General features: G+C 33.8%; 1 protein-coding gene across 2 annotated transcripts in view; it reads left to right on the plus strand.

The window, feature by feature from the left end:
* MAN1A2 (mannosidase alpha class 1A member 2) overlaps positions 1–16,146 on the plus strand; it is a 195,967-nt gene that overhangs the window by 101,086 nt on the left and 78,735 nt on the right. For both annotated transcript variants that reach the window (XM_059137472.1, XM_059137471.1), the window contains exon 6: positions 2,807–2,901. In XM_059137472.1, the coding sequence (XP_058993455.1) occupies positions 2,807–2,901 (95 nt within the window). The remainder of the gene's footprint in view (positions 1–2,806; positions 2,902–16,146) is intronic.

A 16,146-nucleotide genomic window follows, 5' to 3' on the forward strand; every position in this document is an offset into this window, starting at 1 on the left:
GTACAGAATGGTTGGAAGTATATTGGTTGTTTACTTTCATGATTCCATGGCTGGCCGGGACCTGTGGTTCACTGCCTATGCCCAGTATCATGAGGGAGTATCCACCACATTTCTCTAGCCTGGGAAAAGATAAAAATTTGTAGTTGGTTTCTACTGAATGCATATCACTTTCACACCATTGTAAAGCCGAAAAATTGTAAGGTGTCCATCATTTGGTTGGGCCATTGTAAATTGGGGACTGTATGAGATAGGTGGCAATTAAAATTGCTAACTTTTGTGTTAACAAGAACACAGGGAAATGGCTATTCAAACTTCCAGGTAAGAATATAAATTAGTAAAATGCACGGAAGGCAAATTGGCACTAACTGTCAAAATTACAAATGAATACACCCATTGATACTTCATTTCCCATTTTGGAATTTATCTTATATAGTCACATAGTTTGGAGACATATATCTGTCACATAGGGGACTAAATAAATTCCAGTATATCCATACAAGGAGAAATTCTGCAGCCACTAAAGAAAAGGTCGTTACTTTAGTGGACAGATTTGGAAAGATCTCCAAGGTACCATGAAGTGAAAGAAGCAAGTTCAGAATAGAGCACGGTAGTATTCATGTTTGAGAAAGACAAAGACAAAAACTGTGTGTGTGGTGTGTGTGTGTGTGTGTGTGTAAACCGTAACAGGATTTCCACTTCTGGGAGGGTCAGAAAATGAGGATTTAATGTGACAAGACTAGGAGCCATGCACATTGTGGAACTGATTGAGCACAAAATATTTACTAGATATTTAAGAACCTGAAGCTGTTTGTGTTGTTGAAGGAACTGTGTGGTTGAGAAATAGGACTGGAAAAGAGACTTATTTTCTTACTTTGATACATTTTGAATTTTGCATGCCAAAAAATAATGTGTTTTAAATATTGCTGTTGCCTCCAAAATATGTTTCTGAAAATAGGGTATGTAGGGCAATGATTTATTTAACATTGAAGAGTTTGTAGATTTGTGAAGAAATTAAGACAAGTACACTATATAAGGAAATTGTTCTCGGTGATATAAATATTAGGGATTGGGGGTGTTGTGTATTATAACTGGTTACTATATATGTTATCTGTTACTAATAGTGTAAAGAAGGTGAAAATTAGAAACTATCTTTGGGAAATTTACTCCTAGAAGTGAAATGAGAATGCTTTCTACTTAGAAAATGTTTATGTTTGTAAGTCATTTTACCATTTTGATTATCAGTTTTTATATGTAGAAAAGATGTAATATAAAAATATGTGATTAATAAATCCATAATATTAATATTAGGTAAGACCTTAGTCCTTTTCATCTTCATGGTAAACATAAGCAGTACTGCTGTTCACTATATAATGCAACGTGACTTTTGTAATGTATAAATGTTAATATAAAGAGAACAGTTTATATTTGCTTTTCTGAATTAATGAGATGAATATGAGAAAATTATTAAAACTTTAACCTTAAATTGTTACATTTTTCATTGAGACTTTTGTGCCAAAATAGGTATTCATTAAGGAAATGGTAAATTGTTGATGTATGAGAATATCTATTTAAAAGTTGTGCAAAGAGGTTTTGCCTCATTTAAGAAACCTTGCAAAACATCTTAATGTCATATTTCTTTGTCAGCTTGCACATATTTCTAATACCTTTAACCCCCAGTAATGTTGGGGTGCTTTGTTCAATGTAACCTCAGTGTAGAACTTTGATCCATTCCAGACTGTCAACTACTTACTTATTTGAAGGATCTAATATATTATCAAAAACATTTGACTGCAGTGAAGATATGGATGGAAGCTTAAGTATCTGATCAGTTTGGAATCAACTGGAGAAAGATAGGCTTGAAGCATATAGGAGAACATACTCCTTTTCCTAATTGGATATTATGACCCAGTCTCAGTTTGGAGCCTCTATGTCAAAGGTCTCCAAAGTGATCTCTCTGGGTATTCCAAGAATATTAGAAATTTTACTATATATATTTTGGTGGTAGTACATGATTTTAAAAGTTTGGAAATCACTGATATTAAGGCAATTTATTGTTTTGGTACCCAGAATAACAGTAATTAGGACTGAGGGGTGAAGCATTTATTACTCTCCAAGTAAATTTGGAATGCGAACTGAAACCTTTTCTTTCTTTCTTTCTTTTTTTTAAAGATTTTTATTTATTTTTATTTAACAGAGAGAAATTGAGATCACAAGTAGGCAGAGGGGCAGACAGAGAGGAGGAAGCAGGCTCCCTGCTGAGCAGAGAGCCCAGTGTGGGGCTCGATCCCAGAACCCTGGGATCATGACCTGGACCGAAGGCAGAGGCTTTAACCCACTGAGCCACCCAGGCTCCCTGAAACCTTTTCTTTTTAATAATGTGGACAAACCTTTACAGAAAATGTTGAGATGTAACATGTTGTTAGTATTTCAAGAACATTTATCCAAATTGGTTGCATGTTTTTGTTTTAATATTTGTACTAAGCTTAAATACCTTTATATGGATATTTCATAACCCGACGTTTTCTCTAAGACTTTTGCCATCTGAAAATACGGGTAATATTAACACCAAAACCATATCCTTCCCTTTCAGTAATTATAATTTCAGGATATTACACACTGGTAGTTTTCCTCAGTATCTAGTTTACAAACATCTTCTCTGATTGCTGTATCCTTCATGGTATGAAAGAGATGCCATTATTCCCCCTTGAACTTCTTCCCCAAGATCAGCAGATGATAGTGGCTATAATTTATGAGTGGGTGGCTCTAAATTTTTTTTATAAAAAGTGTTTTTATGTTTTCATCTCAGATATTCAAGATTAAAGCAGTTCAACTGGCTGAGAAACTCCTTCCTGCCTTCAACACGCCTACTGGGATTCCCTGGGCAATGGTGAATCTGAAAAGGTAAATTTTTTATTCCTGTTCTGAAAGAATTAGATTAACTCAATGTTAGAAATTTCTAACAATCTTCTGCCATCATACTTTCTAAGACTTAAGTTGTTTTTCTCTCTCTATATATGCAGAAATATATTTCTTTAAAGCATTCTTTTTTTTTTTTTTTGAGTGCTTTACTTTTTCACAGTTCACTTGTCATAACTCTATTCCAGTTTCTCCAAGGCTATTTCTTTTCCTCACCTGTTTGTTTCTTTAATTTGCTTATTCATTTCCATTTTGTGCTATAATGGATTCAGAGTGCTTTCCCTCTCTAATTTTTTGTACACTATCTGTTGATCTTCTTCTAAGTCAAAATGGAACACAAATATGCGTTAAAATCAGGGCTTCCTATAGCTGAATGATAAAGACAGAACTAACTCATGATGTTGATTAAAGGGTCCCTATTATTGTATTTGTACTATTGATGTTCAAAGTGAACTCAGCATTCTTTGCACTTTGTTTCATTCTGATAGAAGACACTGTTCACTTAAATGAAAAAAATTTTAGGTTAACTTTATAAATCATGCAAAGGTATACAATTAATATTTTAAAAATTGAGTAATGTCAACATATTTAACTTGCATTGAAATAATTTATGCTGACAGAAATTTTTGCCACTTTGGTTTTTCTCCAAAAGAAATTTATTGCTCTTAATGTTAGAGCTTGGGAATTACATGAAAATTTGACTCTTGTTCTCCTTACCTGCAGGCCCTTTAGAATAAAAGTTAGGAGAATTTATTTTTCTGGAGTTGTGATTCTATGACAGCCTTATCTGGAAAACCAATCTATTTTAGTCACTTCTTTGTAATGGAGAGTTATAGAGTTTAGATTTCCACTGAGGAATTTTTTTCCACTGAAAAAAATACTGAGAAATTAGTATTTAATACTGAACATTAAATTTAACTTTACTCTTCTCCAGTTTCATGCACTATATATAATATAAATTACCTCCTTGCGAGGGGAATAAGTTGACTGGAAATGGTCAAATGATGTAAATGCACCTATTCTCATTCTTAGTTTTATGGCAGATTTTCTGATGTTTCCTTCAGCACCATTGCCAGAATCCTATAACTTTCTTACATAAGAAATTTAATTTAGGGGTGTCTGGGTGGTTCAGTGGGTTAAAGCCTCTGCCTTTGGCTCAGGTCATGATCCCAAGGTCCTGGGATCTAGCCCGGCATCAGGCTCTCTGCCCAGCCAGGGAGCCTTCTTCTCTTCCTTTTTCTCTGCCTGCCTCTCTGCCTACTTGCGATCTCTGTCTCTCAAATAAATAAAATCTTTTTAAAAAATTTAATTTAAAATTTAATTCTGAGATGAAGAAAGGATGCAGGACTTCTTTTTGTCTCTGGAAGAAAAAATCTAGCTTACATCACAAAACTTCAAACCCAGATTGAGATGAAAGTAGAAAGGTATTCAACAGTCATGTCTTGCACATTTTTATAAATGTAATTTTCATTTAGCTTCTTTATATGTATTCATACAAATACATATCTTACTGAGTTTCTAGATCATAAATGTAATTATTTACCTATTTTTTCAGAGTTTTTTTTTTCTTTCTCTTTTGTTGAGGTCTGCCGATGTCTTACACATAGACTTTTCTCTGCTCTCTTGCTGCCTGAAAGCCAACCCATGTTAACAACCAGGCATATTTATCTTCTATAATATGATACAGCATACAGAAACACATGTTCTGTGCAGCTTTTTAAAATTTTGTAGGGGTTTTTTGGATGGTTGTTTTTGTGCCTCTTATTTTTCTTAAGTTATTTCTCATTAGTGTTTCTTGGAAGTACTCTTCCAGATCTTCTGATACAGATCTGAATCAGTCTTTGCAATGACTACATAGTGAAACATACTGTAATACATTGGTTATAATGTTATACCGTAATTTATTCCATCATTTCCATATCAATGATGTTTGTTTGTTATTTTGCTACCATAAACATTGTTACAATAGTATCCTATTAAATAGGTCCTTGTATAATGGGGATTTTTCTCTGAAAGTGATTCTCAAGAATATGATTGCTGGAGCAGAGACTCTGTGTGTCTTTTTATTCTCAAGTGTGGGATTGCTGGATCAAAGGGTATATGCATTTTATGTTTAGTAGTATTCCCAAAATGTTGTCCAAAAAGACTTTATTTCATCATATTTCTACCTATAATGTGTAAGATACCTAAATGTCTGTAGGTGTTTAAGTTCTTTTTAATTTTTGATAGATTGATAACTCTGAAGTGTTACTCATTGTTATCTTCATTTGTATTTTCTGGTTAGTGAATTTGAACATCCTTTTCATAAATATATTGGACATTTAAATGTACTTTTTTGCTTTATTTATAATTTTTTATTCATACGTTTTAAATTTTTATATATTCAAATAAATCTTTTTTAACTTTTGGGTTTATAATTTTTATTAAGAAGGTTGTCTCCATCTGTATTTTATAAGTCTTCTGGATTTCCGTTAAAGGTTTCTATAATATGCTTTTTTTTAAAAAAAATTATTTTTTATTTATTTTCAGCATAACAGTATTCATTATTTTTGCACCACACCCAGTGCTCCATGCAATCAGTGCCCTTTATAGAAAATTTCATCAAGTATGGTGTTAGCTGTAGATGTTTCATCAGTTGCCTTTGCCAGGCTCAGGATGTTCGGCTCTCTCCCTATTTCACTTAAGTTTTTGTCATGAATGGGTGTTGAATGTTGCCACATACTCTTTTTTCTTCATCTGTGAGATGATAACATTTTTCACCTTTGTTCTGTTAATGTGGTAAATTACCTGTTGGATTTTCAAATGTTAAACCAATTTTGAATTCCTGGGATAATCCTTGGCCCTAATGTATTATCCTCTTTATATTTAGCCGTATTTGGTATATTAGAGTTACCTGCCTTCATAAAATGAAGTGGAAAATAATCTTCCTTTATTTTCTGAAAGCATTTGTGTTGTATTAGTGTTACTTTTTAACTACCTGGGCTGAAAATTTGCTTTGTGGGAAGATTTTTAATAGCAAATTCAACTTTCATATATATACATATAATATATGGGTATTCACATTTTGTATCAATTTTAGTTGATAGTATTCTTAAGGAATTTCTCCATTTCATGGAGGTTATAAAACTTCTCGGTGTGCAATTATACATATTACTTTCTTATGCCTCTCATTTTCTAGGCTTTGTAGTGATAATCCCTCTTTCATTCCTGATACTGGTAATCTGTTTTCTCTTTTTATCCATCTAGGTAGGCATTTATTAATTTTGTTAATCTTTTCAAAGAACTAACATTTGTCTTTAGCTGCATTTAGTAACATTAACTCTGTTAGTTTTTTGTTTCATTATTTTTACTTTTTCCTTCCTTAGAGTTATTTAGCTCTTTTTAAAAAGCTTTTTACATTGGAACTCTAGGTATTTGATTTTTATATTTTTCTTTTTTTCCTAATAAGCTTTTTTTCTATAAGAATTTTACTTATTTGTTTATCTGTTGTTTTCTTTTCCTATAAGAATTTTAAACTGTAAATTTCCCTTTAATGACCCAGGTATTTTAATATATTTTTTTTCATTATTACTCAGTTAAAAAATTTTATAATTTTCCTTAGGATATCTTCTATGAAAGTCACTTATTTCTAATTGTGTTGTTTAGTTTGCCAAATTTTAGAAACAGGAAGATAGCTTAGCTATCTTTTTTTTAAAAGATTTTATTTATTTGAGAGAGAGGATGTATGACTGTGTATAAGGGCAGGGGCAGAAGGAATGTGGAGGAAATGTGGAGAAGCATACTCCCTGCTGAGCGGGGAGCCCAACATGGGGCTCATTCCCAGGACCCTGAGATCCTGACCTGAGCTAAAGGCAGGTGCTTAACCAACTGAGCCACCCAGGCGTTCCTTAGATATCTTATTGTTTTGATTTCTAATTTAATTTAATTGTGATCATAAAGGATACTCTATATAATTTAAATCAATTTAAACCTCTTGTGCTTGTTTATGGCTCAGCTTGTGGTCTTTTTTGGCAAATACACTTGAATCTGTATTTTGCAGTTGGTGGGGTAATGTTTTATAAATATTAGGTTAAGCTAGTTGATGATGGTGTTTAGCTATCTGTCTTTCCTGATTTTTAATTACTTTAATTAACTTAATGAAGTTAATGATATACTTTTTTATTTCTGTCAGGTTTTTGCTTCCGTATTTTGAGGCTTTACTTTTTGGTACTTACATGTTTATGATACATCTTTCTGATGACTTCACCCTTTTATCATTATGATATGCCCCTCTTCATCTCTGGTAATATTTTTACTTGGGAGTTTGTTTCATCAGATGCTAATATAGCTACTCCCCCATTCTTATGGTTACTGCTTTTTTGGTGTATTCTTTAAATTTTCAACCTAACTGTATCATAGTTTTAGTCCTTTTGGAGACAGCATGAGTTGGATTTTGCCAGTATGAAAATACTAGACCTTTAACATGTAGTTAGTGATGCAATCTGATTTAAATTCTCTGTTTTCCCTTCCTTCATTTCTTCTGTCCTAATTTTTGAATTGGTAAATGTTTTAGAATTCTCTTGGTTTATTTATTAGTGTTCTTATTTAATACATTTTTGGAGTGGTTGCTATAGAAATCACACCGTACATAATTAATTTTCCATTTAACAGTTAATATTGTACTACTTATGTGCAGTATTATTTCAGCTATATCTGTCCATTTTTATCCTGTCTTCCATCCTTTATATGCCATAGTTGTGAAGTGAATTGCATTTAATACACTCTAAGTCTCAAAATACATTGTTAAAATATTAAATAGATCTATTTACTTTATAGAATGGAGGGGATTAGCCAGTGCTCTTCATTTCTCTTTGTAGATCTGACGTTTAATCTGATACCACTTCATTTCAGCCTAAAGAACTTTAGTTAGCATTTCTTTGTAGTGCTCATCTATAGGGGTGAATTCTCACTATATTCTTTGAGAAGTTTTTACTTTGCATTTATTCTCAAAGAATTTTTTTTTTTTTAGTGAATGATAAACTTGTGATTGGTGAATTTTTCTTTCTACACCTTAAAAACATTGTTTTTCTCTCATCTGTTTTCCATTGTTTCTGGTAACTCAGAATTTAAATGATTTTTGTCCTCTGTGTGTGTGTGTATACATACTGTCTTTTTTTCCCTTCTGAATACTTTTAAGGTTTTTTTTCTTTATTCTTGGTTTTCAGTCTTTTGACTAAAATATGCCTCTTAGTGTTTCCTCTAAAAGGAAAGTTCCTTTTTGTTGTTGTTTCTTCTGTATCCTCCTTAGGCTTTGCTGATGAACATGTTGAATCTGAATGTTTGGGTCTTTCATTACATACATACAGTGGTAAAATTTTGGCCATTAATTCTTCAAATGTTTTTTCCTGCCCTATTCTTTTTGTTTTGTTTTGTTTCGTTTTTTTTTTTTTTTTTTTTAAAGATTTTATTTATTTATTTATTTTGACAGAGAGAGATCACAGGTAGGTAGAGAGACTGGCAGAGAGAGAGAGAGAGAGAGCGGGAAGCAGGCTCCCTGCTGAGCAGAGAGCCCGATGTGGGACTCGATCCCAGGACCCTGAGATCATGACCTGAGCCGAAGGCAGCGGCTCAACCCACTGAGCCACCCAGGCGCCCCTTGTTTCGTTTTTTTAAAGAGATTTTATTTATTTATTTGACAGAGATCCCAAGTAGGCAGAACTGCAGGCAGAGGGAGAGGAAGGGAAGCAGGCTCCCTGCTAACCCTGAGATCATGACCTGACCGAAGGCAGCGGCTTAACCCACTGAGCCACCCAGGCGCCCTCCTGCCCTATTCTTTATCTCCTTCTGAATTTCATTTACTTGTATTTCAGAATTTGTATTTCTGTCTCACAGGTACCTGAAGCCTTTGTTTTATTTTTGTCTTTTTTTTCCTGTTTTCTTCAGACTGAGTAATTTCCATTAATCTATCTTCATGTTCACTGACTCTTATGTTGCTCTAATCTGCTCTTAAGCCCATCTAGCAGAATCTTTAGAATTTTGATCTGATGCTCTCTCATTCTGAGATAGAGATTTTGTCTTTTCATTCACTGTGAACACATTTTCTCTATTTCATGAAGTTGAATTAGAATATCTGGCTTAAAGTCTTAGTATTCTAATACCTGGGTAATCTTGGAATTGGTCTTGGTTGGTTATCTTTTCACTTGAGGCTAGGTAACATTTTGATTAATCCTGGATATTCTGAAAGTTCTGTTTGGAAATTCTGGATTCTGTTATAATTTTCACAGGGGTTGTGTGTGATTGTGTGTGTGTGTGTGAGAGAGAGAGAGAGAAAGAGAGAGATTGAGATTAAGTAATCCAACTTCTTAGTTGGATCCAAACATCAAACAGTGTCTCAGTTCATTGCATTTCTTTATCTTTAACTGGTTTGCTTTGAGTCTGTTTGCAAGCATTAACGATTCACTTGGCAACCAGAGACAAAGACTTCATATTACAGAACTAGAGGCTTCCTTTCTCTTGTTCTCTCTCTTCCCCAGGACTTTTTCTTCCTTCTTTTTTTAGTAGCTGTAATTGCTGCAAAAACTGGTATCTGATTCTTTAAGACACCAGTGTTCTATCAGGTTTTCACTCTTCTGCCTATATGGGCTTTAGATTTTGGGATAAGAGCTATGAGAAAGTGTGAAACTTAATCTCATGCTAGCCTGTTTTTGCTAGTTTCCACTGTCCTTGGAATCTGACCACTTTTGTTTATTCTTCAGGGACTTTAGGCCGTTGTCATTTTGTATTTTGTTCAGAGGTTATAACTTTTTTCTGCAGGAGAGACTAGTTGAGTCATTAGTAGATTTCAGGGGTCACAATGAGAGCAGAAATTAGAAAAATTTTGTTAGGTTTTATGCATAGATTCTTCATTATTAAAAGTGCTGGAGGGGCATCTGGGTGGCTCAGTCAGTTAAGTGTCCAGCTGTTGATTTCAGCTCAGGTCATGATCTAATGGTCCTGAGAGCTAACTCCATATGAGGCTCCATTCTCAGAGTGGAATCTGGTTGAGATTCTCTCTCTCCCTCTGCCCCTCCCCCTGCTTGTTCTTGCTTTCTCTCAAATAAAATCTTTTTAAAAATGCTATAAAATGGTATTTATAAATTTTTGTTCTTTACTGCTAGAATATAGAATATAGTTGTTTTGTAAACTTATTCTGAATTCAGGGGTGCCTGGGTGGCTCAGTGGGTTAAAGCCTCTGCCTTCGTCTCCGGTCGTGATCCTGGGTCCTGGGATCGAGCCCCACTTTGGGCTCTCTGCTCAGCAGGGAGCCTGCTCCCGCCTCCACCCCCGTCTGCCTCTCTGCCTACTTGTGATCCCTGTCCATCAAATAAATTAATGAAATCTTAAACTTATTCTGAATTCAGCAATCTTGCTGAATTTGAATTCTCTCCTTAACATCAGTAATTTATCTGAGATTATTCTGTATTTTTTTCATATAAAATCATCTGATCTGTGAATAAGGATGGTTTCAGTTTTATCCATTCTGCCTCCCACCCCCTTATCGTACTGGCTGGAACTTAAAGCACAGTATTGAAAAGAAGTGGTGACCAAAGATACTCTTGTCTTAGTGGAAAGTGAGTTTTTAACCATTAAATATGATATTACTTATAAGACATTTCTATATGTCTAATATTTTAAGAGGTCTGTTTTAAAGTTTTATATTGTTGAACTTCTTTCCAAGCAATTTTTCTATAGTTATTAAAATGTTTATAAGAATTTTGTTCCTAGATCTTTTTATTGCAGGCATTTATGTTATTTGTTTTCCAGTGAGAAGCCATTATTGTATTAAAGGAATAAATACAGTTTGACCATGTTATACTATTCTTTTTATATATTGTTGGATTTTGTTTGCTGATTTTGGGGGGATCATTGTATCTTTTTTATACATGAGATTTGTATGAACTTTTTAATAATCTTGCTAGGACTTTTTCAGCCTCTTTAAAACTTTAAACCTTTAAACCTCTAGCTCGGTTGTTCTCCTTTAACAAAACATGTTGGATGGTGATTCTTCTTTTTCTCTCAAAGAGTTTGTAAAGGTTTTTTTTTTTTTTTTTCTTTCCTTTCTCCCCCTGAGATGCTTGATAGAAGCTTCTGGTAGTTACTTGGGTCTACAATTTCATTTTGAATAAGTATTTATACTTTTAATTTAATATCTTTTAGCACTTAAATAAGTTATGTTAGATAATTTGTTTTCTGTTTAAGTAAGTTTTAATAATTTATGCATTTGTAGGGCTCTGTCCATCAGGCACAATAAAAATATCCTTGTGTCACTTGTTTACTATCTGTTTTATCTGTTATGTGTCTTTTATACTGGTATCATATATTCAGTAAAGGATAGCATTTAAATTTTTAAATTTTTGCTGTACACTCCTAAGTAACATACTATAGAAATTTTGGGTGAATAACACATAGTTTTTAACTTTTTTTTTTTTTTTTTTTTAGTAGGAAGCACAAAAAATTATTTAGCACCAGCTACATTTATAAACATGATCTTATTCTAACAATATCCGTATGAAATAGATATGAAGGAAATGTTATCTTTGTTTTATAGATAAGGAAATTGAACATCAAAAGGTCATACCTGGGTCTATCTCCTGACAATGGATCAGTCTGCTTCTGTCATTTATGTTTTTATTTATTAAATTCCAGTTAGTTAGCATGCAGTGTAATATTAGTTTCATGTGTACCATATACTATTTCATAGAACATCATCTGGTATTCATCACAACACATCCTTAATTCCTGTCGCCTATTTTAATCCATCCCCCTACTCACCTCCCCTCTGGTAACCATCAGTTTTATTGTTTCTGTAGTTGAGAGTCTGTTTCTTGGTTTTCCTCTCTCTCTTTTTCCCCCCTTTGCTTGTTGGTTTTGTTTCTTAGATTCCACATATTAATAAAATCGCATCATATTTGGTTTTTTCTGACTTACTTTGTGAGCATAATGCTCTCTGGTTCCATCCATGTTGTGTGAATGGTAAGATTTCATTCTTTTTTTTATAGCTGAGTAATATTCCATTGTGCGTGTGTGTGGCGGGGGGGCTGTTTCCATAATTTGACTATTGTAGATAATGTTGCTGTAGTAATTAGTAATTTTGATTTAGTAATTTGTAGTAATTAGTAATTTTGATTTAGTAATTTGAATTAGTACTTTTGTGCTTTTTGGGTAAATACCTAGTAGTGCAGTTGCTAGATCATAAGATAGTTGTGTTTTTAACTTTTTGAGGAATTTCCATACTGTTTTCTAGAGTGGCTGCACCAGTTTGCATTCCCACCAATAGTGTGTGAGGGTTTCCCCTTTCTCTACATTCTCGTCTACACCTTTTGTTTCTTGTGGTGTTGATTTTAGCCATTCTGACAGGTGTGAGGTAACATCTCATTTTAGTTTTGATTTGCATTTCCCTGATGCTAAGTGATGTTGAGCATCTTTTCATCTGTATGTCTTCTTTGGAAAAATGTCTATTCATGTCTTCTGCCCATTTTTTAATTGGATTGCTCATTTTTTGGATTTCAGGTTTTAGAAGTTCTTTATATATTGGATACTAAACCTTTATCACTAAACCTTTTCCCATTCCATAGGTTTCTTTTTATTTTTGTTATTTCCTTTGCTGTGCAGAAGCTTTTTATCTTGGTGATGTGCCAGTTGTTTAATTTTGCTTTTGTTTCCCTTGAGTTGGGAGATGTATCTAGAAAGAAGTTGTGTCAAAGAAGTTACTGCCTGTGCTCTCTTCTAGGATTTTTATGGTTTCAGGTCTCACATTTAAGTCTTTAACCCATGTTGAGCACAGATTGCATGGAGCACTGGGTGTTATACATAAACAATGAAATCAAAACTAATTAAAAATTAATGATGTACTGTATGGTGATTAACATAATAAAGAAATGAATTCAATTTTGTATATGGTATAAGAAAGTGGCCCTGTTTCTTTCTTCTGCATGAGCTGTCCAGTTTTCCCAACACCATTTATTGAAGAGTCTGTCTTTTTTCCACTGGATATTCTTTTCTTCTTTGTGGAGGATTAATTGGCCATATAGTTGTGGCTACATTTCTGGGTTTTCTTTGCTGTTCTGTTGATCTATGTGTCTGTTTTTATGCCAGTACCATACTGTTTTGATTACTACAGCTTTGTAATATAGCTTGAAGTCTGGAATTGTGGTGCCTCCAGCTTTGCCTCTCTTTTTCATCATTGCTTAGGCTATTCAGGGTCTTTTGTAGTTTTCATACAAATTTTAGGATTGATTGTCCTAGCTTTGTGAAAAATGCTGTTGGATTTTGATAGGGATTGCATTGAATGTGTAGATTGCTTTGGGTAGTACAGACAATTTAACAGTATTTTTTCTTCCAGTCCGTGAGGATGGAATGTTATTCCATTTCTTGGGTCATCTTCAATTTCTTTCATCAGTGTTTTATAGTTTTAAAAGTATAGGTCTTTGATCTTACTGATTAGGTTTATTCCTAGGTATCTTGTTATTTTTGGTGTAATTTTAAATGGGATTGATTCCTTAATTTCTCTTTCTGCTGCTTCATTATTAGTATTTAGAAATGCAACAGATTTCACTCACTTTCTACTTTCAGAGGACAAGCCAGGGCTGAATTGTGATATTCAGTGGAATGACACATGGCAGTTACCCAAATATTATGTTATAAAGTAGAAGGCATTAATGTGCATCCAACATGATATGAGGTCATCAGAGAAAAGGAAGTTTCTGTTTATTTAGAAAGATCAGGGAGTTTTCATGGAGTGCCTTGAATTGAATTGCTATTATAAAGGAGTAAGATACTAAGAGGTGATATAGATGGGTAGGTCATTTTGAATGGAGGAAATAGTTTAACCAAAAAGAGATGTGGAGATGAGAAACTGTAGGGGAGAAGATTGAACTTTTAGAGGAAGGGCTGGTGATGAAATATGGGGAACCAGTATATATGAACCTCCAAATGCCTCAGCTAATCCTGTAAGTAAGAAGATTTATGAAAGGGCAGAAGTGCCATTTTGTAAAGAGGCTTAACCTTTAATTGGAAAGCTTGCCTTGGAGTTACGGAGATAAATCTTATTATCAGGAGATTGAAGGAAGATCTTGAGAGTGTATTTGAAATTCTTTGCTCTTCTCTGAAAAAGTAGCAAGACATCCATAGGGCATGAGTAAAGGAGGTTACTTTATTTCTGGGGGGTTAACTTGTGGAACAGATTGGAAGCACTTTCTTGGGAGTTTTTTGCCCTCCTGAAGGCAACAACATTCAAAGGCAATGTTGCTTAACCCCTACATTAGATTGAATTGTCTTGCTGTGTATATCTGTCCCACAGAACCGTGCTTGTTTTGTTCACCACCATATTCTTAACACTGAACATGGTGACTGCTTTCAAATAACACCTATCCCAGACAGAAGTCTCATAAGCAATGGTATGATTCTTACATGGTTGGCAGAAGCACAGTAAATGAAGCTAAACCGAATATGCAGAATAAAAGCTGAGCCCAGCAGAAAACCATACATGGAAGACTCCATTAAAAAGAGAGCAGAAGGAACCACCCAGAGATGAAGTTTCTTGGCCAACAGTTTTGGTATCCTCCACATAACCCTCAAACCGCTATGTCACTGAAGGAAGGAAGGAAGGAAGTTGTGTTATCACCCAAGGTTCAGTAAAGGGTTTCTAAGAGGAATTGTCTACTGTGATTTTGGATAAATTTTTAGCTTGGATTGCTCTCTCATTATTGAGGAAGGAGTAGGTAGTTAAAAATTAGGACCATTAAAACACAAAGGAAGAATGAATAAGAAAAACAAAAAACAGACTCTTAACTAGAGAAGAAGCTGGTTATCAGAGGAGAGGTGGGTGGGTGGTGGAAAATTAGGTGATGGGGATTAAGAGTACACTTATGATGATGGACAACTGAGTATTATGTAGAATTGTTGAATCGCTATATTGTATACCCAAAACAAAGATAACACTGTACACTAACTGTACTGGAATTTTAAAACAAAAGATTGCGTACCTTAAAATTTGCAGATCTCTGTCAAAGAGGCAGAGAAAACAAGCATTTAACAAAACTTTTTACTTCAGGAAATATTTAAATTTAAAGCATATGCTTGCTTCTCTTGAATTTTTCAATCATGTTGAACTTAAAGCTATCATGTTGAATTTCTTCCTCCCTTCCTCATTCGCTCGCTGGACTTTGCCCTCCAGGAATTGGTTTATCAAAGGGAAATGGGAGAAGCATCAGCCACTCATTCAGGGTTTGCTGAGTGTTGACTTGCTCTATAAGGCACAGCTCAGATATTACTTCCTAATCTCATCACCAACACCATCTCCCCCACTCCAAGGAGGGTCTTCTCTAGGTTTCTATGGTAGAACTCTTGCTCCTTTTTCTCTTGTTATATGTACCAATGAAGTAACTTATCTGCTTACACATCTGGCTCTACCACCAGAATGGTGGAAATATTTAAATTTTAAATTATTTAGGAAATATTTAAATTTAAAGCATATGCTTGCTTCTCTTGAATTTTTCAATCATGTTGAACTTAAAGTTATTATAAAAATATACCATGAATAAAATTTAAGGGGAATAACAAATTAGAACAATGTTAACAGTACTGGTATTGATAGCATATGCGTGTCATTCTTAATATATAAATAGCTTTTACTGACTTAAAATTATTTGTTAGTAAATTATTTAAAAAGCTACTAAATACATGAATGGGTAATTAAAAAACATAAAAAATCTTCAGCCACTTTAGTAATCAGAAACATTTATATTTGAATAAGACTGTATGTTTTTACCTAGAAAATTGACAAAAAGAGAGTGGTTTTATTTAGGACTGACAAAGTGAAGAAATAAGAACTACACAGAGTTGTTGGAATTGGAAATTTGAGTAACTTGGAAGACAGCTTGGCTGTGGGTTTCAGAAACTTTGAAATATACCTGCCTTTTGACCTTGTAATTTTACTTCTAGAAATTTATCTTAATACAAAGTAATTTTAAGTGGGTTTTTTTTTGTTTTGTTTTTGTTTTGTTTTGTTTTGTTTTGTTTTTTAGTAATTTTAAGTGTTTACAGAGCATTAATTGTAAGGATGCTCATAGCAGTGAAGTTTATATTAATGAGTATAGAATGTAATTAAATTCAGAGGAGTGGCATGTTTATAGAGTGAAATGTGACACAGACATTTGAAATGATGTTCTGGGAAGTGAATTTTTGAAGAAAGATAATACTTGTGATCTGTTA

The sequence above is a fragment of the Mustela lutreola genome, chromosome 10 (genome assembly GCF_030435805.1).
Source record: "Mustela lutreola isolate mMusLut2 chromosome 10, mMusLut2.pri, whole genome shotgun sequence".
Taxonomy (NCBI): domain Eukaryota; kingdom Metazoa; phylum Chordata; class Mammalia; order Carnivora; family Mustelidae; genus Mustela; species Mustela lutreola.